The sequence below is a fragment of the Phoca vitulina genome, unplaced genomic scaffold, assembly GCF_004348235.1.
Source record: "Phoca vitulina isolate PV1807 unplaced genomic scaffold, GSC_HSeal_1.0 scaffold4, whole genome shotgun sequence".
In the NCBI taxonomy this organism is placed as follows: Eukaryota; Metazoa; Chordata; class Mammalia; order Carnivora; family Phocidae; genus Phoca; species Phoca vitulina.
The window spans coordinates 65,133,138-65,159,862 of record NW_022589707.1 but is presented as its reverse complement, the minus strand read 5'-3'; the positions used below and the strand labels follow the sequence as shown (position 1 = coordinate 65,159,862).

Here is a 26,725-nt window from a genome sequence, read left to right as displayed (position 1 = left end):
CCACTGCTCTGCTCTATTCACCTTGACGATCTCCGTCCGGATTCACTATTGACTTTTCTCAGTCATAGGAAAGGTTGACAGAACCAGCCCTCATGAAATCAGCTAGGACTTTATTATTAATGGATTGCTGTCAAATTTATTATTGCTGAAATTTTAGCTCTTTACAATAGATGGACCTGCATTGAAAGAGACTTCCATTTTTTTCCCCAAAGGTTCATTGTTCCCTGTGTTTCTCTTCATAAGCTCTGTGTGGTTAGTGACCCATATATGATTCTCTGAAAATTTTAAGAGCTTCAAAAGTCAACCCTATATTGAGTGATGCCCTATATTTTTCTGAATTCTTTGGTCAGGTTTGTATCTTGATTTATTTTATTAGAATAAAAACATTAAACTTTTAAACTTTATAGCATCACTCTTGACATTAGTCACTAAATTATTATTTAAGCATTAATAATACATCTAGATTTTATTAAAAAGATAGTTATTGTAGGTGAGGAGATAGAAGTTGTGCTTATTTATAAATATACCCATCTGTTTCAGAGTCAAAAGATAGTACACAATTTTATTTCTCCTTCCGGAAAGGAATTTAAAAATATTTATAATCTTTATTTTTAAATGCTGTTCATATGGTTACCAGGGGAAAGAAATTCAGGCCCTAATGGATCAGTCAGTACCTCCAGTAGTGTCTTTTTTCAGTTTCCATTTTTAATGTTATTATGCCTTGTGGATGCTTGATCCTACGTGAGGGACAGAATAGCAAGCTACAGATATTTGAAAGGTATAAACATGAAGGAAGAACTAGCCTGGTTTAGTACAAAGAAGCTATGGGTGGTGCAATGAAATTCAGAAGAGAAACAAAACAATTCAGAAGGTATCTGAGACTATAGTTTCCACAGCCTTTGAGACAGATGACAGCTTCTCTGGTCCTTGTGATGTTAAAAAAACCAAAAACTGAAAAGAACCACCTCAAACAGTAAGCCTATGTATACAGGTAGAACGCACCCTGGACCATGTTCATGATTTCAAACAGCCATGAATCTGGAGTTCAGCCTGATCTGTTTATTGATTATTAGTACTTCTGGCATGGTAGACATTTTAAAATCGCTGTAGGTTATATTAGTCAGTCCTTCTTGCTAGGTTATTTCACACCTCTGCATGGCGTGGGGTCCTTTGAAAACACTCTGGTTTCCCTTTCTCAGGTTAGGAATAAAAAGAATAACTATATTTAAACCTGTAAATTTTGTGAGAGAGGGGAAAAGGGTTCTTATTTGCAGGAACAGACTTTTTCTTTTCTAGAATAAGAGCTTTAAGGGAATAGTGTCTTGATGAAGAAACTAATTAGCCATGTTGTGAGCCACTTTGTGTAGCCTGAGTCTTCTGTTTTGTCGAGAATGGGTATTCCAATTCCTCACTGCAGCTGTGAGAATTTTGTACGTTGGAATAGGCTTTTGCTTTGTGGAATCTCAACAAAGCCACTCCCTTACTTCGTGTGGGGATTCTCATTTCATGTGCCCCATTTCTGAGCCCTCTGGCTATAAATGGGAGAGGTTAGGTAATACAGATGTCAATTGTAATATTTCATCTCCCAGCACTATATATTCATTTGGCCATATGATATGAATGCTACACTCTTGACTCTTTTTTCCATGATGGAGTTTTAGCCAGTATATAATTATGGATGCCAAGTGAGAGAAAATTCACATATCTTCTTTCTCCTCTTGACCTTTTTGGGATATAGAGTATGTTTTTAGTGGAAACAGTGACTGAAAGCCACCCGGACTTCCACAGAATTGCCATGTCCTTCTATTTGTAAATAGGGGTTCCTGTCCCTTATCCAATCTAGGGTGGGACATATTCAGTTATGCCAGGTAGGCAAAGGGCTTTTTTTTTTTTTTTCCTCCTCTCCAGGGGAGGACCTGTTTTAGGATACATGGTACACTTCACAAATGTAAGTTCCTTTTAAAATGTTGTTTCTAGGTCCTAAAGTGACTTCCTTCTATTTTATTATTTTTTCCCAAAGCTACCAAATAAACTCTGGTAATTAAAGAGCAAAGCAAGATTTTGGGTTCAAATCTCCTTAGAATAATTTTGTGGTAATTTTTGTCAGAGATATGGTAGTCAATGGCAAAACAATGCTTCTGTATTAGAAACACACAAATCCACAAATTTCTACAAATGGTACAGATGTGGTTGTGACTCATGTATATTCTTTCTTCTCTGCTTTTCACTTACTCTGATCCCATTGCTTTAAAAAAATTCGTAAATATCTTGGATATACCTTGTTGGACAATTTTATTTCAGAATATTTCAAAATTATATTAAAAATTATATGAAATTGCCATGACCTTTTGTGGGAAGTTTGAGTAAAAATGTTGCCCAATGAATATTGAAATGATTATCACTCATATAGTACCCAGAGTTTGAAACAAATTTTGCCTCTTAAACTCTTGACCTCTCGCACAATCTCAATCTCTTATTTGGCCATACCAGCAGAATCTATCATTATATGGTGTAGGGCACTGCACCTCAATTCTTAACGTGCACACAAATCCCCTGGGGATTGTGTTCAAATGCAGGTTCTGACTCAGTAGGACTTGAGGGGAACATGGGGTGGCATTGAGATCCCAGGTGTTGCCAGCACCGCTGGTCCACAGCAGAAAGGGGTTAGAAAATATTCTGGATGAAATCCTGATTCCCAAAGATAGCTACGTTCCAAAAAAATCTATGTAGGCCTCAACTAACAATGGGGCATTTTTATAATTTACAGTTGTGTTCATCAAACGTTGTGTTAAATTTATCATTATGATTTGGGTGAAATAAAGAACATAGAGGTCAGTAAGTAGAAGCATCTGTTTACACGAACCTGTAAGCAAACTATCACGTATATCTAAAATCAAGAGTATAATTATTTTTTAAAAAATTGTATTTATTTCTAGAGAGGGAGCATGGGCGTGCTCAAGCAGGGGGAGGGGCAGAGGGAGAGAGAGAGAGAGAAAAACATCCATTTCATGCTGATGCGGGACTCAACGCAGGGCTCGATCCCACGACCCTGAGATCACGACTGGAGCGGAAACCAAGAGTCAGCCGCTCAACCGACTGTTCCACCCAGGTGCCCCTCAAGAGTATAATTATAACAGAAGGGAAAGGAACTAAGTAAAATTATTTTAGCAACGTATATTAGCGTTCAAGCTGCTGAGAAGACCACCGAAATATTTCATAATAAAACTAGCCAAACAATCATCAAGACCCTTGGTGGTAGAGCATTGAAGCCCAGTGAGGGCTGTAACAAACCTGTGGTCACTGAAGTGGCATAAAGGATTCGAGCGTCCTCAGGACTTCTCCATTCACCTGTGTCCAGTAGCCAGTGGATTCAGGGTTTAAATGAAATTAGGTCAGACCCCAAAGAAACCAGTCAGTAGAAAAATAAGCATTTTTAAATGAAACCCAGTAACAGACGTGGGATTCTGGTGAGCAGGAACAGCTGGGAAAGCCTTTCCATTGACTGGAAAAGATCTGGGCTCAGAAGGTGCCACATTGTTAGGTAGGGAGGACCAACTGTTTTCACGGCCTCTGTTTAGTTAAAGGGAAAGACTCATAATAAGGAAAACAATCCATCTTTGAGTAAATATTAACAGAACACCCATTTCTTGCCATCTTTTGGGCTTTCCAGAATATTAAAGAAATGGAAGATGGTGATTTCTGTGCTCAAGGTGTTTCCATTTGGGTCATAGAAATACAAGGAACACATGAGAAGCAGAGCAAAACAAAAACCTCCTCCCATCCCGGCAAAACAAACTGAACACATGCCAACAAATTCCACAGTGGCTTATATGGAAGCATGCAAGACAGCGTTTATTTAAGTGACAGATGATGAAATACAATCTAAAAATGCCCTAGTGGTTTTGCGAGGGCATTTTTGGCTGTGACAGTGGCAGTGACATAAGGACACGACTGGGGTTTAGTCACCCGAACCGGCGTTGCCACACGTCCTACGATGTGACCACTGCGCACGCTGCTCGCAGATGATTTGTCGGCCAGAAGGTCCAGGGCGCCATCACAGTGCTGGGTTTTTGGAGCTAAGGCAGACCCACAGCGCCTGGAGAGGTCAGGAGGTGCTCGTGCTCGTGGTCTGAACCTGTCTGCCTTCCTCCTAAACCTAAAATCCTAAGGGAAACGGGATGTAAAAGGAAGCACAAGGAAGTGAGGTTACGTGTCTGGCCTTACGTAGTTGATCTATTTAAAATCATTTACCGGCTGTCAGCTGCTGCCTCAGGTTCATAATAGGAGAGTCGAGCTGTAAAAGATCTTAAGAGCTATTTACTCCAGCTCTCTCATTTTACAGATGAGAAGACTGAGACGCAGAGAGTGTAAGTGACTTGTTCTTAGTCACTTACATGACATATGCGGACAGGAGGCTTTGCCTGGATTTTAGCTAATGTTCTGAAGGTGATTTTAGGCAAGATCTTGGTTCCGGGGGCGCGTGGGTGGCTCAGTCGTTGGGCGTCTGCCTTCGGCTAGGGTCATGATCCCAGGGTCCTGGGTTCGAGCCCCGTGTCGGGCTCCCTGCTCAGCGGGAAGCCTGCTTCTCCCTCTCCCACTCCCCCTGCTTGTGTTCCCTCTCTATGTCTCTGTCAAATAAATAAATAAAACCTTTAAAAAAAACAAAAAGATCTTGGTTCCGGTAAAACATAGCTGTAAGTAAAAATACACCCATGCATATATCCCTTTATGTACGTAGAGATAACACATCCCATATCTTTGCTCCGTGTAACCATTCACACTGCCACCTTTGTGCGCATGCACACACACACGCACACACACGAGAAAAAGAAGACCACAAGCAAAGAGAGGGAGCATACTTTTAGATCTTGCAAGTTGAGGTTAGGGATGAAGGAAGCTGTCATGGGTTATGATGCCAGAAGCATTAGGAATTCCTCCTACTCCACCCCCTCACCCCCACCCCCACCAGAATACCTTGCCCACCTACGCACCCATACCTGAAATTCTTTTTAAAAGGAATGAAGCTTTTTATTCTATAATGCTTGAAGTTCAGATAATTCTGGGACAGGTTACATTCTAAGTGTTCAAAAGCTTGTAGATGACTGATGATGGGTTTTTTTTATTGGGAGCAGATTCTGAGAGGAGACACTGAGTAGGAGAAACCTATCAGACCCTCACAGGGTAATGGATGAGGGGAAAAACAAACATAAGAGTTGTTGCAGTATCAAGATTTTTGCCTAATTATATTCGCCAGCTTTGTATTGGACTGGTCATGGATATTTCTTCCATGAATGTCAAAAGACCATGACTTAGCTTACTGCCTGACTCATCATGCATATTTGCTGTGGGTCATCGTAGAGTCCTTTAAGCTAGTTCTTTCCCTGGTGTCTGTCTTCATGAAGAGTGTGGGGTGAAGAAGTGGAGAAGATCGCACCATGAACTCAGTAAAATGCCGATCACCAGAAAATGGTTGATTCAAAGGGACAATTTTCAGCTTGAATGAATTCACTTGAAATGAATGCCAACCGTAACTGAATTAAGTTGTGCTCTTTCAAACCCACTGCTGTGAGTTTGGTAGACAATTGTCTGGATTTTCCATAGCTCCAAGCTAAAATCGTAGGTCAAACTGTGACTTCTGGAGCTTCCAACACTATTTGAATTTCTAACAATTTTTACTGAGTTTTGAGTCCGCCAGCTAATGTACAGACTCCTGTTAATGATGAGTGAATCAAAATAATTGATTCAGATGAACACCCACATAAGTGGGTGCATCTCTAACCTTGTTTGAATTCTAGGTTCTATTGAATTTACTGGAAAAAAAAACCCAGAAGTTTATTTTGGTATTTGTGATGATTGCTTCTTTTTTATCTGCCTTCAAGTACCATGAGACATCCCTGCTTATATAAATTTTATCACTTTAGTTTCCAAACAACAGGCACAAGGAACAAAAGTGCAGTCATAAAAAGACACAGCCTCACTCCCGTTAATATTGGAATGTCTATTATTTTCAGGCAGTACTGATAGCCCAGCTATTTCCTGTGATTGGCTTTGGGAAGAGGTACCAAAGGTGTTTTCTTCTGACCTCTATCATTTGAGAAAACCACTCTTAATCTATGTAAAGCCCTTACTTTCTGTAAATTAGTAAAAAACCTTTCCTAGACCCTTCAAGTGGAGATTTGAAGGAGAAGGTGCTCTTGGCTGGTGGTGGGGGGGGGGGGGGGGTTGCTATAAAATAAATAAGAAACACAGTCTTTGCCAACTGGAGGAGACAGTCAAGTTGTTGAGGTTAAAGTATCACAAAAAGAATAATTATAGTCCCAGGTACACAAAATATTGGAGCAAACTAAGTGGTGAGTGGGATTTAATCAACAAAGGCTTCTGAGCAAAGATAATTTTTGAGAAGAGTCTTTTTTTAAACTGAAGAATAATTGGCATATAATATTGTATTAGTTTCAGGTGTATGATAGAGTGATTTGATATTTATATATACTACAGAATGGTCACCATAATAGTCTAGTTACCATCTGTCACCATACAAAGTTGCTACAATATTATTGACTATATTCCCTATGCTGAACATCTCCATGTCTTATTTATTTTATAATTGAAAGATTGTACCTCTTAGTTCCCTTTACCTATTTCATCCATCCCCAACACCTTCCCTTTTGGCAACCATCAGTTTGTTTTTTGTATCTATGAATCTGTTTCTGTTTCATTTGTTTGTTTTGTTTTTTAGATTCCACATATAAGTGAAAACATACAGTGTTTGTCTTTGTCTGAATTTCACTTAGCATCATATCCTCTAGGTCCACTCATGTTGCAAATGGCAAGATTTCATTCTTTTATATGGCTGAGTAATATTCCATAATATTTATATACACTATATCTATAAAACATCTTTTTTATTCACTCCTCTGTTGATGGGCATTTAGGTTGTTTCCCTCTCTTGGCTAAATAATGCTTTGATGTAATGGTGTGCAGATGTCTTTTCGGATTAGTGTTTTTGTTTTCTTTGGACTAATACCTAGAAGTGGAATTGCTGGATCATATGGTATTTCTATTTTTAATTTTTTAAAGTACCTCCAAACTGTTTTCCATAGTGGCTTCACAAATTTACATTTCCACCGACAGTGCATGAGAATTCCCTTTTCTACACATCCTCACGAACACTTGTTATTTCTTGTCTTTTTAATATACTAGCCTTTCTGATGGGGGGAGGTGATATCTCATTGTGATTTTGATTTGCATTTTCATGTACCTGTGGACCATTTCTATGTCTTCTTTAGAAAGTGTTTATTCAGGTCTTCTACCCATTTTTTATTCAGATTTTTTTTTTTTATTGAGTTGTATGAGTTCTATAGAGATGTATTTTGGATTGAACCTCTTATTGGATATATCACTTGCAAATATCTTCTCCCATTTAGTAGGTTGCCTTTTTGTTTGTTGATGGTTTCCTTCAATGGGCAATAGCTTTTTAGTTTGATATACTCCCATTTGTTTCCACTTTTGTTCTTGCCTGTTAAAACAGATCTGTCGCATTAAGAAAACAAAGGATAAAAATCATATGATCATGTCAGCAGCTGCAGGAAAAGCATTTGACAAAATTCCACACCCCCTTAAGATAAAAACTCTCAACAAAGTGGGCATAGAGGGAATGTACCTCAGCATAATAAAAGCTATACATGACAGACCCACAGCAAACATCATACTCAGTGGTGAAAAGCTGAAAGCTTTTCCTTTAAGATCAGAAACAAGACAAGGATACCCACTCTTGCCACTTTTATTGAACATAGTATTGGAAGTCCTGGCTGTAGCAATTATGCAAGAAAAAGAAATAAAACACATCCGAATTGGAAAGGAAGAAGTAAAACTGTCACTATTTGCAGATGACATGGTACTACTTACTGAAAATCCTAAACCCTCCACCAGAAATCTATTAAAACTAAAAAATGAATTTATTAAATTTGCAGGATACAAAATCAACACACAGAAATGTGTTCCTATATACTGATAACTATCGGAAAGAGAATTTAAGAAAGCAGTTCCATTTACATTTGCATCAAAAAAAGAATAAAATAGCTAGGAATAAATTTAGCCAAGGAGGTGAAAGACCTATACTCTAAAAACAAGACATTAATGAAGGAAATTGAAGATGACACAAATAAAGAAAACAAGCACGAATATGATTATTGCAAATTATATTACTGTACTTACACTCATCCTATTTAAAACACCAACATTGTGGGTTTAATTAAGTTTATTATTATTTCTATATGTCTTTGTATACCTTATAACCTAGGGTTATAGATCTACTTATTTAAATTATTTGCAGGGGTTTCAGTAATATTTTTTGAATCTTCTTGGGGTTGTGTAATCTTTACAGATCCACAAACCAGTGGCTTCTCAGAACAGCTGGGCTTATAGGATCTGAGCTGTTCACTGTTGGGGTCTTGGTTGCTTTTTCCACAGTGATTCAGATCTGCGTCACTGGTAAGCGGTCAGTTGGGTTTTTTTTTTTTAAGGGTTAAATTTCACTTAGTTATTAAAATTTAACTCATTTCCAAAAAATGCCTCCCGCCTTGGTTTCATAGAAGTTTTCTTTGTGATCTGGTTTCTCTCCACTGGGCATGTTCTTTGTAAAACATTGCTTAGGCAACATGGCATACTCTTCAGTCTGTTATTGTGTTATATTGACCTGCCCTGGTATTAGAGCATGTCCTTGTTGCTGCCCTTCCTACACTTGTGCTGCGTGGGCTCTCTTAAGGCCCTGAACAGCCATTCCTGCTTTGGGTACAGTTCCTACTTTTTTTAGCACTAGTTGCCTTCCTCCTTATTTAATGCACTTCCATGGATTAAAACCAACCATATCCTATTATGTTCATGCTTCTTTTATTTCATAACTGCCTTTTGCCCTTTATATTAACTTTTCTCTTTTAAAATCATAATGGTCTTTCCCTAACTCAGCTTGTTCCATTTAACCGTAATTTTATTTTCCTTGTGATGCCTAAATACATAATCCCAGTTTGGCTGTTAGGAATCCCTATAGGCACTCCTTTGTCCCTTCTAGCATTGCCCCCTGACATTTTTTAAAAGAGCCTAGTTTTCTGGTAACAGCTGGATATTTCACAGCTGTTTTGTGTTTTCTGCCTCATGAACTGGAATCAGATTACCTTTCAAAGATTCCTCTTTTTTCGTAGTGGAGAATTGGAACATAGACCAAAATCTGGGCTCTAGAGGTACACATGAAAGTTAGTAATGCAGCTAAGAGCTACTGTTTGGTGGTTGGAAAAATCTGCCTTTTTGAGGTTATGGGTTCCCATTGATTTTTCCCAGTTTGACATATCATGCTTCTGTCCTTTAGTTTTATTATAGTATCAGATTTTATGTGTCTTCAAGACTTTCTGCTGCACTGAGCATAAGCATTTTGTTGTGGGAAGAGATTCTATTTGGGTAGGGGGAATGTTTATTTATGTTGCTAGCAGGCTGGTAGAAGGAATCAGATGAAGACTCGGGCACCGGGGAGTAGCGCCTGACTTCTAGAACCCTCTTTCATTGCTAGGACTCCAGTGTGCTCACTCTTCTCTTCATGTGCCCTGGGTTCTTCAATAAATTTATTCTTCAAGCTGCCAGAAATTGCAGCTTTCTCAGGGGAATGAGTACTATTCTTCCTTCATCTGGCCCGCATCTTTCTCTGGACCCAACCCCTCCATCTTTTTGGGGTCTGCAGGGTGAGTTGCCTGACAAGCTCATGAGGTCAACAAGGCCGGCTCCCTGTATCTTTATGAAGGGCCTGGATGCTTCTTTCTGTTCTGCTTGTGGTTAGCAGAGCTGGCTAGATCGTGTTTAAGTTGTTTGTCCCAAATATTGGAAACTTGAAACTTTTCCAGAATAGTCATTCTGTCCTATGTGGAAAATTCAAGTATAGATTACTTTCCTGGATGAAGATACATGCACAAAGCAGGTGCTGATAATGGTATTATTCACATAAACCCCAGGCAATGTGGAGACCAGCATTAATTGTGTATAACCTTAATTATGTAGAGAACTTGTTTGTGGGCTTTATAATGCTGATGGAGAAAGCTCTCAATATATGGTCATTTATTGATGATGGTCCTAAGATTCGTCACTGACTTTTTCCTGGATTGGATACAGTAGTATATCAAATTCAGAAAGTGGTATCTGCAACATGTTCCTAAGAACATTCTGCTCAAATGTCCAAGTACTTCAAGCAATTTCAGTAAAGTGAGCGTATTAGTTTTCTATCACTGTGTAACTTATTACCACAAACTTACTAGCTTCTTAGCTCCGTTTCTGTAGCAGTCCAGGCACAGCACAGCTGGTTTCTCTGCCCGCAGGCTCACTCGAAATCAAGATGTTGGGCATGGTTGTGGTTCTTACCTGGGGCTCAGGATCCTCTTGAGCAGCTCACTAGTTGTTGGCAGAAGTAATTTTCTTGTGGTTGCAAAAGGACCATCGTCCCCATTTTCCTGCTAGCTGTCAGCCAATGAGCACTCTCAGCTCGCCCAGTGCTGTGCCATGTGGCCCCCATTTCAGTTCACAGCATGACATGTTTGCTTTCTTCCAGGCTACCCAGATCACATCTCTCCTTTTTTCCTGCGACTAGCTGAAGGAAACGCTCTGCTTTTAAAGAGCTCGCCTTGGTTGGGTCAGGCCCACTCAGGATAATCACCCATTTGCCACGTCACAGAATATAATCATGGGAGTGATATCTCATCGTATTCACACTCAAAGGGGAGGGGATTATTCAAAGGTGAGAAATTTGCGTTGGGGTATAGTCATGAGCATCGCTGCCTTCCAAAGGCGAGGGACATGAGGTGTCATTTTAGAATTCTGCCTATTACAAGGAGCTTGTCGTTAAAAAAACAAACAAACAAAAAAAAAAAACAAAAAACTTTTGTTGCTAGTATTTTATGCACAGATATGTATGTTTATTATTTTTTGTGTCAAGACTGCTATCTTTTTGACAGTAGCTTTTGGATAAGAAATGTTTCAGAGCTTCAGTCGTTTTAGCAACAGCAAGAAGACTGCTTATTTGAACGAACTTTCTCACATCTGATACATTAATTTGACAGAACCTTAATGAGCTTTCTGGTGGGCCAGGCACTGAGCAAGGCACGGTAGGAAAAGGGTGCAGTAATGTGGACAACCTTGTTGCCTGCATGGAACTGGGTAAGAAGATTCTGAGTCTCAAATGTGCTCTGCAAATGTGTATTTGCAGAGTACCCGGAAAGCGTGGTACTCTGCAAACCACTGTGGCCTACAGATACGTTTTAAAATGAACATATGAAGTAGGAACTAACTATCAAGAAATATGTTGTGAATGTAGCAAAGAAAATCACAACCATAGGCATGTTTCCATATAAGTATGCTATTTCCAAGAAGTTTGTTTTATGTTAATGATAGTTTTCTGCTTGTATTTTGTTGTTTGTTAGTAGAGGGCAAAATGATAAATGTGAAGTGCTTAAGAATGTTTGTGGGAAATATTTAAAGTTTAGGAAATTTTGTTGAAATACTCTTTCCCTTCAAAATTAGGAAAAGGCTGCCACTCTTCTGCCTTAATGGTAGAACGCTTTAGAGAAGCTGGTTTTCCACAGTGTGTAGTTCACACTGATTTTTACAATTATCAAGTGTGCTATAGTCAGGTCTGTGAAATGAGAGGCGACCTGACTGAACATGTAAGTGTAGGGCCCTTAATATAAAGCATGAGGAAAGACATAAGCAGTACATTCCGTAAGAATATCTCTTGTTTAAATTGCACAGATTCAGAGGATTTATCCAAATTCCAGTTAGGGTACATCTGTCTCCAAAACTTAACAGATAACCTTGCGAGTCTTAGTTTTGCCAGAACTGTTAGCACAAAGAACGGCAAATGAAAGGTTTATATGGGTTTGTGTGATTTTGTGAACTCGTTAAGAATTAAGTTCATTCTTTCCGCTTTGATGGTGCCCTCACAGCTCTTCTTTCCTCTGCTGACACGTTGAAGTGACATTTGTCATTTAGCCCTTGCTAATATTTTTTGCTGTAGCTGTGTTGGTGTACATGTGTTACGGATTTATACTGCATCGTTAAATGTCCCCCATGTCTCTAGAAAAAGTTTTTCACACATATTTCCTATAAATATAGAGAAAAACCAATATTCTATCTGATAAAATATATTTTACTAAGACGGTTTAAAGACCTTGAATAAGAAATAGAATATAGGGTTAAATGGAATGTAGGGTTAGCTCCATATTTTCCTTTGCAAAACTAAGAGATGTTTCTGTGGCGCTCTGCTTCCTGGGACTATTTTCAAGGATAGAGTTGTAGTCCAGATATGGTCGCCATTTTCCCATTATCCATGTATCAGTTCAGTCCACATATGCATCTTTTTGTATTATCATTTTATATACATTTATTACCTCATTTGATTTATATATGCATATGTAAATCTTCTTTTAAATTAAGAAACTAGTAATATTTTATGGCTGAAACAGAGATTAGCTTCTTCCCAAAAGTGTCACAGTAAATTGAAAAGACCCATGAATTGGTTTCTTTCTTTTTTTTTCTTTTTTCTTTAGGTTTTACTTCTCTCAGCCATGTTTTGTAGTTCCTGTGTATAGATCTTGCACATATTTGGTCAGAATTATCATTAAATATTTAACATTGTTCAAAGCTGTTGTGAATTGTTTTTTATTTTATTTATTTATTTTTCATAAATTGTTTTTTTAATTTAAATTTCTAATTGTTGCTAGTATCTAGAAATAGAAATGCTTTTGTATATTGATCTTCTATCTTGCACCCTTGATAACTTATTTATTAATTCTAGTGGGTTTTCTTCTGTAGATTTCACTGGATTTTCTACATGGATGATAGTGAATAAAATCGGCTTTACTTCTTCCTTTCCAGTGTAGATGCTTATTATTTCTTTTCTCCTGCCTTGTGGCATTGTCTAGAATGTATAATACAATGTTAAATCAGATTAGAGTGGACATCTTGATTTGTTCCTGTTCGTAGGAGAAGGTTTTCAATTTCTCACCATTAACTTTTATGTCACTCTACTTTTTTTGTAGATGCCTTTTAATCAGCTTGAGGAAATTTTCTTCTGTTTTTAAAAAGTTTTTATTTTAATTTCAGTTAGTTAACGTACAATGTTACATTAGTTTCAAGTGTACAGTATAGTAATTCAGCATTTCTATACATCACCCTGTGCTCATCACCACAAGTGCCCTCCTTAATCCCCATCACCTATTTCACCCATACCCCCACCCACCTCCCCTCTGGTAACCATCAGTTTGTTCTCTATAGTTAAGAGTCTGTTTCTTGATTTGTCTCTCTTATTTTTTTCATTGCTTGTTTGTTTTATTTCTTAAATTCCCCATATGAGTGAAATCATACAGTATTTGTCTTTCTCTGACTTATTTCATTTAGTATTATACTCTCTAGCTCTGTCCATGTTGTTGAACATGACAAGATTTCATTCTTTTTTATGGCTGGGTAATATTCTAGTGTATGTATATACCACATCTTCTTTATCCATTTACCTATCAGTGGGCACTTGGGCTGCTTCCATATCTTGGCTATTGTAAATAATGCTGCTATAAACACAGGGGTCCATGTATCCCTTTGAATTAGTGTTTTTGTATTCTTTGGGTAAATACCCAGTAGTGTGATTGCTGGATGATAAGGTATTTCTAATTTTAACTTTTTTTTTTTTTTTAAGATTTTATTTATTATTTATTTGAGAGAGTGAGAATGGAGAGAGAGGGCACATGAGAGGGGGGAGGGTCAGAGGGAGAAGCAGACTCCCCGCGGAGCAGGGAGCCCGATGCGGGACTCGATCCCGGGACTCCAGGATCATGACCTGAGCCAAAGGCAGTTGCTTAACCAACTGAGCCACCCAGGCGCCCTATTTTTAATTTTTTGAGGAACCTCGTGCTGTTTTCCACAGTGGCTTCACCAGTTTGCATTCCCACCAACAGTGCACAAGAGTTCCTTATTCTCCACATCCTTGCCAACACCTGTTGTTTCTTGTGTTGTTAATTTTAGCCATTCTGTGTTTCTATTTTTAATTGGTTGAGTTTTTATCATAAATGGGTACTGGATTTTGTCAGATGCTTTTTCTGAGTCTATTGAGATGATCATATGATTAAAAATATCTATGTATTAGTTATTTACTGCTGCATAACAAATTATCCCAAATCTTAACATCTTGAAAGAGCAAACATGGTTTATCTAACATTTTCTGTGGGTCTAGAATTCAGGTACTCCTTAGCTGGGTGTCTCTGGCTCAGGGTCTCTCTGAAGTTTTGATCAAGGAGTAGGCCAGAGCTGTGCTTATACTTGAAAGCACAGATCATGTTGGTGTTTTCAGGCCCCAGTCTTTCTGCACATGTGCCTCTTGACAGGGCCGCCTCATGGCATAGCAGCTGGCCTTCCTTAGGGCTGAGTGATCTGAGAGAGAGGGAAAGAGTACCTATACAGAAGCTCAGTCTTTTTATTATTATTTCTCTGAAGTGATATTCCATGATTTCTGTCATATCCTATTTATTGGATACAAGTCCAAAAGTAGCCCACATTCAAGGACTAAATGAGAGTGTGAATACCTGGAAGTGGCCATCACTGGGAACCATTTTAGAGACTTCCTACCGTTCTTTATTAAAATGGTAAACTACACATTGTGTGCGTGTGTGTGTTTAGAGAGAAAGAGAGAGTGCTCGTGAATGGGAGTGGGGGGAGGGGCAAAGGGAGAGGGAGAGAGAGAATCTCAAGCAGGCTCCACACCCAGCGTGGAGCCCAATGTGGGGCTTGATCTCACAACCCTGAGATATGACCTGAGGTGAAATCAAGAGACGCTTAACCAGCTGAGCCACCCAGGCGCCCCTAAAATGGTAACGTACACATTTTTGAATGTTAAGCCCACCTCACCTTCCTGGGATTAATTCTACTTTTTCATGATTTATTATCCTTTTTACATACTATTGGATTAAATTTATTAGAAGTGTGCCAATGATTTCTACATCTATATTCATGAGAGCAATCAGTCTGTAATTTTCTTATAATATTTTTGTCTGGTTATAGGGTTGGAATGATGCTTGTTTCATATAATAAGTTGGAAAGTATTCTTGCCTCTTTAATTTTTCTTTTAAGAGTTTCTGTAGAATTGGGTGTTATTCCTTCCTTAAATGTATGGTTTACTTTGCCAGTAGTGTTGCCTAACCCTCGCTTTTTCTTTGTTGAAAGGTTTTTGGCTACAAATTTAATTTCTTTAATAGACATAGATTTATTTAGTTTATCTGTTTCTTCTGGAGTGAACTTTGGTAGTTTTTGTCCTTCAAGGAATTTGTTTCATCTAAGTCGCTGAATTTATTGGCATAAAGTTGTTCGTAATTATCTGTAGGTCTGTAGTGATATCACGCCTCTCCAATTTCTGATATTGGCAGTATTTGTTTTTATATTTTGTCCTTATCAGTCTGGCTAGAGGTTTATTTATTTATTTTTTAAAAAATCTTCTCTGAAAACGAACCAACCAGCTTTTGGTTTCATTGATTTTCTTTATTGCTTTCTATTTTCTATTTCATGTATTTACATTCTTTTTGTTTGTTTATTTGTTTGTTTTTAAAGATTTTATTTTATTTATTTGAGAGAGAGAGTGAGAAAGAGAGCACAAGAGGAGGTAGGGTCAGAGGGAGGAGCAGACTCCCCGCTGAGCAGGGAGTCTGATGCAGGACTCCATCCTGGGACTCCGGGATCATGACCTGAGCTGAAGGCAGTCGCTTAACCAACTGAGCCACCCAGGCGCCCCTCATGTATTTACCTTCTGATATTTATTCATTATTTTCATTCTTCTCCTTATTTTGAGTTTCAGTTGCTCTTCTTTTTTTGGTATTTTAAGGTATAATCACATTGCTTGGAGACCTTTCTTCTTTTCTACTATACGCATTTAGTACTATAGATTTTCTCCAGTTGAAGTACTACTTTAGCTATATTCTACCATTTTGATATTTTGTGTTATTTTCATTTAGTTCAAGATACTTTCTAATTCTCTTTTTGTATTATTTAGTTTCTAGATATTTACTCTCATACTTATCTTTTAAATCCCTCTGGCTCTGTGCTCACTTCGGCAGCACATATACTAAAATTGGAACGATAAATCCCTTCTGGCTCCTTTTTAAGGTATTCTCTTTATCACTGGTTTTAAGCAATTTGATTTTGATGTGCCTTCATGTTTTTTCTTTTTGTGTTTCTTATACTTGGGGTCTGTTGACTTCTCCGGCCCATGTGTTTATACATTATTATAATCTACTTGCCTCAGTGATGTGGGTGGTTTCACATCCACATCACATCTATTGCCTCTTACTATCACATCCTTAAGAAGAAAACATAAATCCTTAAAAATATTGAGTGCATCTCATCTACTTGTGATAAATTGTTAGTTTTTGATCATGGGTAGAGGAATCTGCCTTAAATCTTTTCAAGACACCTTCAACAGTATTGTGGTTTGCTAAAAAGTATGATGATATCCTTCTCATTTGACTTAATTAAAATTCACCCTGTGCTTTGCAGTTGAGTCATACTCTTGGGACAGAGCTGATGCTTAAGATTTCTTTTTTTTTTTTTTAAGATTTTATTTATTTGTTTCACAGAGAGAGAGAGCAGGAGTGGTTGCGGGGAAGCAGAGGGAGAGGGAGAAGCAGACTCCCCTGCTGAGCAGGGGCCTGATGCAGGATGCTGGGATCATGACCTGAGCCAAAGGGAGACGCTTAACCGACTGAGACACCCAGGCACCCCAAGATTTAATTAAACTTTTTCTTTTGGTTTGTTTAAAAATTTTTAAGGAAGGGCATAATTTAATTATATGTACTTTCCTGCTCTAGCAGTTTTAAAAAATTACATTGTCAGACATGTTTATTATACAATTCAAACACTACAGGGCATATAAAAAGTTAGTAATCTTACCCTTTACCAATTCAATTCCAAATGTCTGGAGGTATCTTATGTTAACAGTTTGGTGTGTTTTCTTCTATTCCTTTCACTGTGCTCATACATACACATATAAATATTTATGTCTATGTCTGTTTCTGTGTGTCTGTATATATATATCCATATCTTTATCCATTCAAACACGTAGATACATGTATTCCTCATGTGGAATCATCCTATACATAACACTCAGATACTTCATATTTTTATTTTAACAATATGGGATTTTCTTCTGTTTTCCTGCTTTTAAAAATAAAGATATGGAAACTTCACAGCAAGAAAAAACTTTAAAAGCAATTTCAGAATTACCTTTTCTCTAGAGAGAACAATAAAGTTTACCTAACTTCACAGACAAGCTAGATGCCATAAAATTATTTAATAAGAACAACATAGTCTCCAGAGTATAGGAAGAATGAAAGGCTTAGAACGTAGAGTAGAAAACAATGGGGCAAAAGTCAGAGACTAAAATAAAATGCAAGAGTGGGGCAGGCGGGGCCAGAGAATGAGGGAAGTTGGGAAGCAAATAGGAGTCTTGTGGATTTTGAAATGAGCGGTATTCAGTGTTTCTCTTTTACGGTATTATTTCTTTATATTCATTAGTTTGGGTATTAGAAAAAATACTGTTTTCAATTTTTCAACATCTCTAACCATTAGCTCTTTTATATGCACAAGTTTTATATTCCAGTTTGGAGATGAACTTCGGATGGGACAGATTTACTTTTGAAATACATGGTGATCTTTTTCTCTAGCTGTGTTAGCTGCTTCCATGATGACCCGTCAGTTAAAATGCCCATCTGATTTAGCTCAACTGATTTTTAAAAAATTATTATTATTAAGGCAAGTTGTCCAACTTCCTAATGATTCAGAATCATTGCACTTGCAGGCAGGTGATAAAATGTGTGACAGGGTTCAAGAACCACATTAGGGAACTAGTACCCTAAACCTTAATCTTCCCATTTTATGGATAGCATTTTTAGTGTCTGCCCTAAATGAGTAGAAGTGGAATAATTATGAGGAATTTTTTCATACTGGGATTTAAGCTGGTATAGCTTTCAGAATGCGGACTTTCTGAGCATTTTCTGAAATGGAAATTAGCAGGCTTTCTAGAATAATAAATCATGTGTTTCATGATATTAAAGCTTCAAGTGGGGAGTTCTGAATTTCTTTCTTTCTTTCTTTTTTCCTAGATATGTGTCACAAAGATGTCTACACGGAACTGCCAGGGAATGGATTCAGTGATCAAACCCCTGGACACAATTCCTGAGGATAAAAAAGTCAGGGTTCAGAGGACGCAGAGCACCTTTGACCCATTTGAGAAACCCGCTAATCAAGTAAAGAGGGTGCATTCAGAGAACAATGCTTGCATTAACTTTAAGTCCTCCTCCACTGGCAAAGAGTCTCCGAAAGTTAGGCGGCACTCCAGCCCCAGCTCGGTAAGTGCAGCCTTCTTAACCAGCGGGGAAGCAGAAGGAGTATCCCTCCAACAGTCGTGGCCCACTGTGCTGAAAGAGGGCAAGTGGCTTTATCAGTGCATTATTATGCACGCTCTCTCAGGGTGGTTTAGTGTTTTTGGGGGGCGGGGCGGGGAGAGCACAATCTATATACAGACTCTTTATTCGTAAGTACCCAGCAAGCAAATGAGAAATGATTCAACTTATTTTTGGAAAAAAAAAATTTTTTTTTCTAGTTGTTTCCAGTTAGAGGATTTATAATTAAACATCCTTTGGTATTTCAAATCCTTGGAAAAGGATATTGAACTTTACTGTTTTTGCGGGCAATATAGTTTTGAGTTCGGTAGATTCACAGAGAATGTCGTTTCAGAGTAAAGGTTCAAATTTATTCACTTGTCCTCTTCCAGTTTGTTTTCAGTGTAAATGTTTTAAATTAAGAGCTAGATGTTGAAATTGGTCTTCTTGAGGAAAAGTCCTATTCATCATAATGAAATTTTCTTACACTAGATTAAGGCAAGTCTTGCCTTTTGACCTAAGGAGGTGTAAAGTTCTGAGGTAAATGCTGCTTTTTGACTGTAAAATTTTTACTGAAACTTTTATTTCCAAAACCGGCCTTCATTTAACCTTGTAAAAACCCTTATGATCTTTTAAAGTTAAGTAATTTTCAGATTTAACTTACACTTAAGAACCTTTTGAGTAGATGTTCTAAGAGTTTAAAAGGTAAGAGGAGAATGCTAAGATAATTTTGATTCTATCATCCTGCTAAGAAACATGCCATTTTATAAATATTACATTTGATGAGGGCAAAGCAGAGCCAGAAATGTCAACTGCTAGAGGAGTATTGACACTTCAGTTAAACTGTATGACACTGCACATATCTGGTCACATTTTGTGTTAATGAAGCCAAAATAAATATTATCAATGCAGCATTTATGAGGAGCATTGATGATCTGCTTTTTTTCCAAATTGACCCCATAGTCTTGTCTATGAGTGCAAGGTAGCATCCGTCTAGGTCACAGACACATCACTAACTTCTGGGAGAACTTTTAGATTTAGTAGCATTTTAGAAGAAATGAAAGAAGTTGTTGAGAATGATTAAGCCTATGTTATGGAAAGAGAGTTATAGATATTTTACTATATAGTTATCATAATATTATTATATATCAGCCTAAAATGATATATAGAAATTGGCATTTTCAGATATTGCAATGAGGCATACTTGTACTAAAGAATTATTTACCTTTTATCTGAAATTTAAATTTAGCTGTCATGTATTTTATCTCAATACTAGTTATAATCTACTGGTGTATTCCTTTTTATGTTGCTCAGATTCTTCCTACTTTAACCATTGGGAGCTCTTTCAGTTTGGCTCCTGTGCCTTTTTGAAATGTCTTTGTCCCTCTGTTTTTGGAACATGTCCTTACCTTCTGGTCCTCCAAGACACTTTTGGCTGATATTGTATTTTTCCCAACCCCAAACCTAAAACCGGCCATTTCTCCAAAGAATCTCAGTTCCTTTTATTGGAGAGTGGTAGTTAGAAACCAAGATGTGGGTGCTGGCTGTGCTCGGTGCTACCAGGGGTCATGGAGATTTAAAAGTCAGCGCGTACGTCATAATATAAGTGATAACCATGGAGTTTCCATATTTTTAATATTTAATAAGGAATTAGTTTCAGTTTTTATCAAGGAAAGTTGAGTGTTACCTGATGCTTTTTGCATTTCTCTCTCTCTCTCTTTAAAGTTCCATTTTATCTTTATTAAAGTCATGCTTGAACATAGCTTAACAGATCAAATAGACAAGTCTGGGGGGATGGCAGTGGCCTAGGTTTTGAAACTCAGAACAACTAGTATAGTAAAACCAGAACCAGTGGATAATATTGGCAACAAATACAGTTGACAAGTATTTCTGTGAACCTCAAAATAGAAGTGAGGAGGGGAACAAACCATGAGCAGTTTTCAGAACTGCATGGTGTTAGGAAGGGTGAGGATGGAAGCTCAGGGAAGGGAAAGGACTCCTCTCTGAAACTCTACTCTCATAGCCCCCCTCCCCCCTCCATTGCCATCAGGTACATACTGGCAGCTTGTTGGGACATTCTTAGGACAGTGGCAGCAACTGGGAGGGACTTTGATGGCTTCTGTGAGTAGGTGAGTGCAAGGAGACCAGGGTGGGTTACTGATACCGGAGTAGTCTACTGGCCTTTCTGTGACTCCTCTAGAACGTCACATTGAAGCCCTGAAGACCTTTCCAGGACGAAACCCTGCCCTGAATGGAAAGTGTGGAAGTAGGCTTCTGTGTAGGTCACATTCAATGGGGGCAAAGGAAATGGATGGTCCAGAAAGAAATGTTGGAGCAAAACAGTTGAGGGAAGATCTCAGTGTGTGTGCTAGTTTGTCTTTATTTTTTAACTTCATGAAACGGATAAAAGAACTTTATTTTAGGAAGCTAGAAAGGCTATCTTGGCCACACCCCTGTCTTAAACTACTGAATAATTCATTTTACTTAAAATAACCAATAGAAAAATTAGTGGTTGAATCTTATACAAAACCATGAGGAAAAAAAAAAAGAGAAAAAGGAGCAGAATAACATCTTTACAGATAATGAAGTCAAGCTAGAAGGAGGTGAAATTATCTTTATTTGCAGATTTTTGATGATGTATCTGGAAAATCCAAAAGAATCAGTGGAAATACTCTAAACAGTGAGAGAAGTTAGCGAAATAGCAGGTTAAAAATTAACATACAAAACCCAAGAGAAACCTTTATAAAAACGAGAATCATTATTGAAAACTGGTAACTAAAGCAAATAACTAAGCATTTATTTTCTGTGATTCCTACATGAAATTGACCTCATGGTAACCTAGTTTTGATGGGGGGGGGTGAATTTGTCGTTTAGAAATAATCCCACTAATACATCAAGAAAGAATAATATATTTAGGAATCACAATTTGGTAATCCCTGATGAGGTAATACATGTAGGTAATGATCGTCAGTACCTGCCGACATCACCAAGAGAGATAGCCAGACATTGTGATGTCCTAATGGAAGTTTACGCAAAGCACCTGCAAAATTCAGCCCGAATCTGAGCAGGGCTCTAGATATAATAACCACTGGAACACATCAAGAGAGGATTTTCCCTGTTGTGTTCCTATCCCCAAATATATTTCCCCTACTTTCTGGCTTTTAATATATGGCGTTTGTGATCTTGTGATGCTGTAAATGCTATTCATAGCAAGGCCACATGATATACTATGATTGAATTTCTTTCTCTGAAGAACTTTCTAACATTTATTTTTTTCTTGAAGTATAGTTGACACACAATGTTACATTAGTTTTAGGTGTACAACAGAGTGATTCAACAACTCTATCCTTCTTTGCATAACTTTCAGATTTTCTTAGTCGTAATTGCTTCCTCTTCATTTATTCATAATTGATATAATGATTATTATAATTTCAATTACAAATTGAGGTCCCAGATTATTTGGTAAAACTATAAAACTTCTGAAACAAATCAGAAATCAGGTAACTTATCAGTTTTTCTTCCCCCTGAGATTGTCCTTGACGTTGTCAGTCCTTCTAATCCAGTCTGGACTACTTGATCTCCAAGCCTGCTCTCCTGAGGCTTCCCTTCACTAGCTTCCTGAGAAGTTTCTTTTCCCTCATTTTTGTGTTAAATGCCTATGCTTTGGGTTATGTGTTTTTCTTGTTCTTGGTTTATGTCATTGCACATATGACCGTACCTTTATTCATACTTGGTAACTTGATTAATAATCTGGGTATAGGATTCTAGTTTAGAAAATAAATTTTTTCATAGCCTTTTGAAGACATTGCATTGTTCTTTTCTAGGTCCCTTTATTGTTATTTTAAGCCCTAGACTATTCTGATTCCTAATTCATTCTTTGTGGAAACTCCTAGAACTTTGTTTTCATCCCTGATGTGGACCTTTTTCTCGGTACTCAGGGAATCTTTTCAATTTTGAAATTAATTTCTTTCAATTTCAGAAAATATTCTTTTATTATTAATTCATTAATTTTCTTTTTGGTTTTCTCTGCTTTATGGATATTTAAAAAAAATTTTTTTAATGCTTCAGTTAAATTTTTAATTGATGCTAACATTTATTTCCAAAAGCTCTTTCTTATTCCTCATATGTTCTTTTGAAAATCAATCTGTTCTTTTTCAATGAATAATATATTATCTCCTCTGTTTTTGAATATGCTAAATGTAGCTTGGGGGAATTTTGAAGAGGCTTTTTTTTTTTTTTTTTACTACCTAAATGATCTCGAGTTTCCTTTGAGTTCTTTGTTTTGGTTTTGTTTGTTTGTTTGTTTGTTTGTTTGTTTTGGTTTCTGCCTTGCCTGTTGAGATTTTTAATTTTGGTGAGTCTAGATCGTGCCTTTGGAAAGAACTCTTGACTGAGTTCATATTATGAACAGTGTACAAAAAAGTTCATAGGAAGTTCTTTGTGCCACCAGTGCTTGTCCACTGGGGGAGGCCTCAGCATAGGGAATATCAGAGAAGACCTAGTCATTTCATAGGAGGACTATCAGATGTCAGTTATCAATCCATCTTTTTCCTTGGCTGAGTTGATCCCCCAGAGCAAATTTACCAGTCGATTTTTTAGGATATGAGAGCTTACATGCTATTTTTCTGAGATGATCAAGAAGGGGCCCAGGGTCTCCCAGTCCTACACAAACTTTCTTGTGCTTTGTTTTCATTCAGTATGACTCTTCATCCTGATTTCCACTGTACTTGGTGTGCCAGTTCTGACCTGTCTGGTTCAACCTCTTCAGAGAATAAGCCTCTGCTGGGGATCACAGTAGGGCATACACCTGTCTGAGAGAGGCAAGTTCCCAGGAAAAGGACCTGTTCCTTAAACCCACTCCGACTAAGCACTTTGCTTTTGGCCTCTTGTTGAAGTTCAGCTTCCAGTTCTTGAGTGTTTCTGGGATTCTGAAGTATGAACTGAGTTCGTTCTTCTTGGTTTACGCCTTTGGTCATCGTCCTTGTCAGCAGCCTCCCATCCATTTGTCTCCCGTCTCCAAACTTTTGTTTGTATCTTGTCTGCAATCTTCTTACTTGTTCTATTTGCCCTTGTGAGTTATGACTTTACTGTCAGTTTAGTAGATTGGTGAGGGCAGAGATAAGTACATGTGTTAAAACCACCATGTTTAACTAGAAATTTCCACTGTTTCGCTCCTATTGTTAACTTCCTTTAAGATTCTTTTTCTTGAGTTTCTTACTGGGCTTACCCTTTCCTGTTCTACCCCAGGAAGTCTTTCTTATATATCAGACCACTTATATTACTTTGTGTTGAAACTGCTTTGCTTTCTTTTCTTTATAGGAGTTTTTGTCTCCATTCAGTATGCCTTAGAAAAAATGTCTTTGCTCTTTTCTCCTCAAGTTGGAAGTGGTTTCTTTTCTCTTTTAGCTTGGTGCTATAATACTCTGTTTTATTCTGAGTCCTTTCTACATTCTGCCTTTTTGTTCTCTTCCCTATTGCGATGGAAGAGGGTATTTTATGATACTCTCTTTATGGAAAGACCATTTTCCTTTGGATTCCTCATTGGGCAGAAAATGGAGGCAGTAACACATCTTGTGTAATACCACTCTACAGCCCATCTGATAGTGTATGGGTTTGCTCATTTCATACCCACAGGCATGGGAGTTTTAGGACAGATTTTGTTAAACAAATTTTTAAAGGCTAATAGGCATCAGAATAGTCCCTTTACCCAAGGGCCAGCAAGATTAATGCCATATCTTTATTCTATTGTTGTTTCTTTGAAGTATTAGTTATTTTGAATAGGCTCCAAGAGCACAGTTGAGAAGGAGGGAGAAAGTGAGCAGAAGTGTGGCACTGTGCTGAGTCCCTGTTTTAGTGAGGACAACAGGATAGCTGTTCTTGTGTCTTGGGATTACTGTGGTGGATGTATTGTACGGTACCACGTCTTCCCAACTGCCCTATTCACATACTGGTCATTGCTAGGAATCATGACTGAAATCAAGAAACCAAGAATACCTTGACCTCAGAGACCATCGCATTCATCTGTATACTTCCTGAATTTGTTTAGACGGTGGCACTTTAAAATTCAGGCCGAATTTAGAGAATGTGATTTTATTTGAATTGGTATATTTCAAGAGGTATTTGACAGCTTTTATTTGCTTCAGACATTTCTTGAGTGCCTGCTCTTCTGGGCCTCGTCCCTGAGTAGTTTGATACTGTCACTGACAGGGCAAAGCTTTCTTTCCCCTTTTCCCTCCCCCCCCCTCCATCCCAGCTGTGCTCCTCAACAGCTAGCGCTATTGGAAGTGCTATGGGAGACTGCCTGTCTTGCTCGCCCAATTTAGAAGGGATTTCATTGAGCTGTGCTATCATAAGCTAAGCTTAAAGAGAACATATTTTCAGAAATTCATATTTAGATTAAGGTCTATACATTCCACCACAGAGTCCTCCAAATGTACCTCCTCCCATCTCCGGATAAATCTATATCCCATGATACGCAGGCCCAATCTGAAGAGGGGAAGAAGGTGCACACTTGAGAGTCCCACTTCAGTTCTCAGGGGTTTATCCTTGAGCGGCAGGGTCTTATCTTGGCATTGCCTCCTTGTGCTGACTAGAACATTCCTAGAGAGAACCAAGCCCCCTCGTTAGGTTGTTACCACCTGTGGTGCTTGGGTCTATCTCTCTGTGTAGCATCTAGATCTATTTTGTAACCAAGTTATCCATCAACTGTGGATTACCTTAGTGTGACTTTGTAATCGGGCTAGAAATACAGGATGCTAGAGCCTCTTAGATCAAAGGCAGAAGAAAAATTAGCAAAGGAAGATTTCACTTGAAATTCTTGTTTAATGAGGCCTCATGAATCCTTCCCACTTTACCCTCACATCCACTCTCAAAATTATAGTATAATACTGTAGTGCAGATTGTGGTTTTCCTGCAATTCAGGGCGTCATCAGTAACGTTAAGCAAGGGGTTATATATGAAGGTTAAAATCAGTTTTCAATGAATTCAATATGAAACTCTGGACATTCCTATAGCCATGTCATGGTATCATTAGAATGGACATAGAAGTATACTCATGCATTTTATAAAAATGCAGTTCAAAAATACATCCCTGCTTTTAGGAATGAGGTTTCAGTAGATGATAAATTTAAGCATAATTTAATGCCTGTTCTATGAGGATTAGGTCTTTATGGGAAGATTCCACCAATGCAGTAGTGGTAAAGAGAATAGGTCCTTGATTCTAATTAACTTGGTTTGAATTCTAGCTCCGCCTTTAGCTACAGGATGTTAGATGAGTTATTTACTTCTCCAGTCTTTAAAATCTTCATGTTCAAATGAGGGTACTAATAGACCAACCTCAGGGCGATGTTATACGGATTAAACTTAGGTGCTGTATTTGAAGTGATTAGCTCAAAGCCAGGCACTTAGCAAACACTTGATATTAACTAGCTGTCATTGTTAATTACACAAACAATGAACTAGAACTAGCAAAGGCCATGAGCATCTCCTTCATGGCAGGGTGGCAGGCACCATTCAGCTGGAATATTATCTTCATTTTTTTCATTATCTATGCCAATGTTCCCCTCCACTGGTCCATACAATTGATGGTTCTCTGTACCTTTATTCTATTTTTACAAAAAAATGTATTTACGTTATCTCATTAAATTCCACATCTCTGTGCAGTTAGTGTGTTGGTTAGTAATTGCTGATTAGCCCTCTGTATTTCCAATTTTCTAAAGTGCTATCTCAAGCCTGCGATCTAAGTAGGGAAGTGATAAGCAGAGAATACTTGCCCCATAAAACTGTTTCCAATTCACCCATGCACCTGACCGCAAAGAGCCAAAGATAATATTTAGGATTGACTACATATGGGTTTGATCTAGCATCTGTTTAAATGTTGATGATTTAATAAGGTTGCGAGAAAAAAAATAAGCAAACTCAAAGCCTGAACTTTAATTATCAAACAAAATAGGACCTCTCCTTCTGAATTATTCTTAATTTCATCCGTTTGATGGGAAGGATTTTATTATTGGCCTCTTTAATGACTTAGCAGTTGGATTCCTTATTCATATGCATAGTAATTACAGATCAGAACATTTCTAATTACTTAAAATAGGGGGACTGACTTTATAAGAATCTGACTCCTAAAGCTCAGACTATCTTAAGACATGCCCTATTCCATAGGCCCATTCTTTTTTAGATAAAAATTTTTAGAGAGACATTATGTGTGTATGGAGCTATGAAGCTAGCATGATTGATCTGTAGATTACAGTGTATTTCCACAATGTATACATATCAGT

The 26,725-nt window shown here is 37.8% G+C and overlaps 1 protein-coding gene across 4 annotated transcripts in view; it reads left to right on the top strand.

The window, feature by feature from the left end:
• The window catches only part of CDK14 (cyclin dependent kinase 14), a 547,444-nt gene that overhangs the window by 116,427 nt on the left and 404,292 nt on the right, over positions 1-26,725 (top strand). For all 4 annotated transcript variants that reach the window (XM_032402204.1, XM_032402206.1, XM_032402205.1 and 1 more), the window contains one exon: positions 18,168-18,413. In XM_032402204.1, coding sequence (XP_032258095.1) covers positions 18,168-18,413 — 246 coding nt within the window. The remainder of the gene's footprint in view (positions 1-18,167; positions 18,414-26,725) is intronic.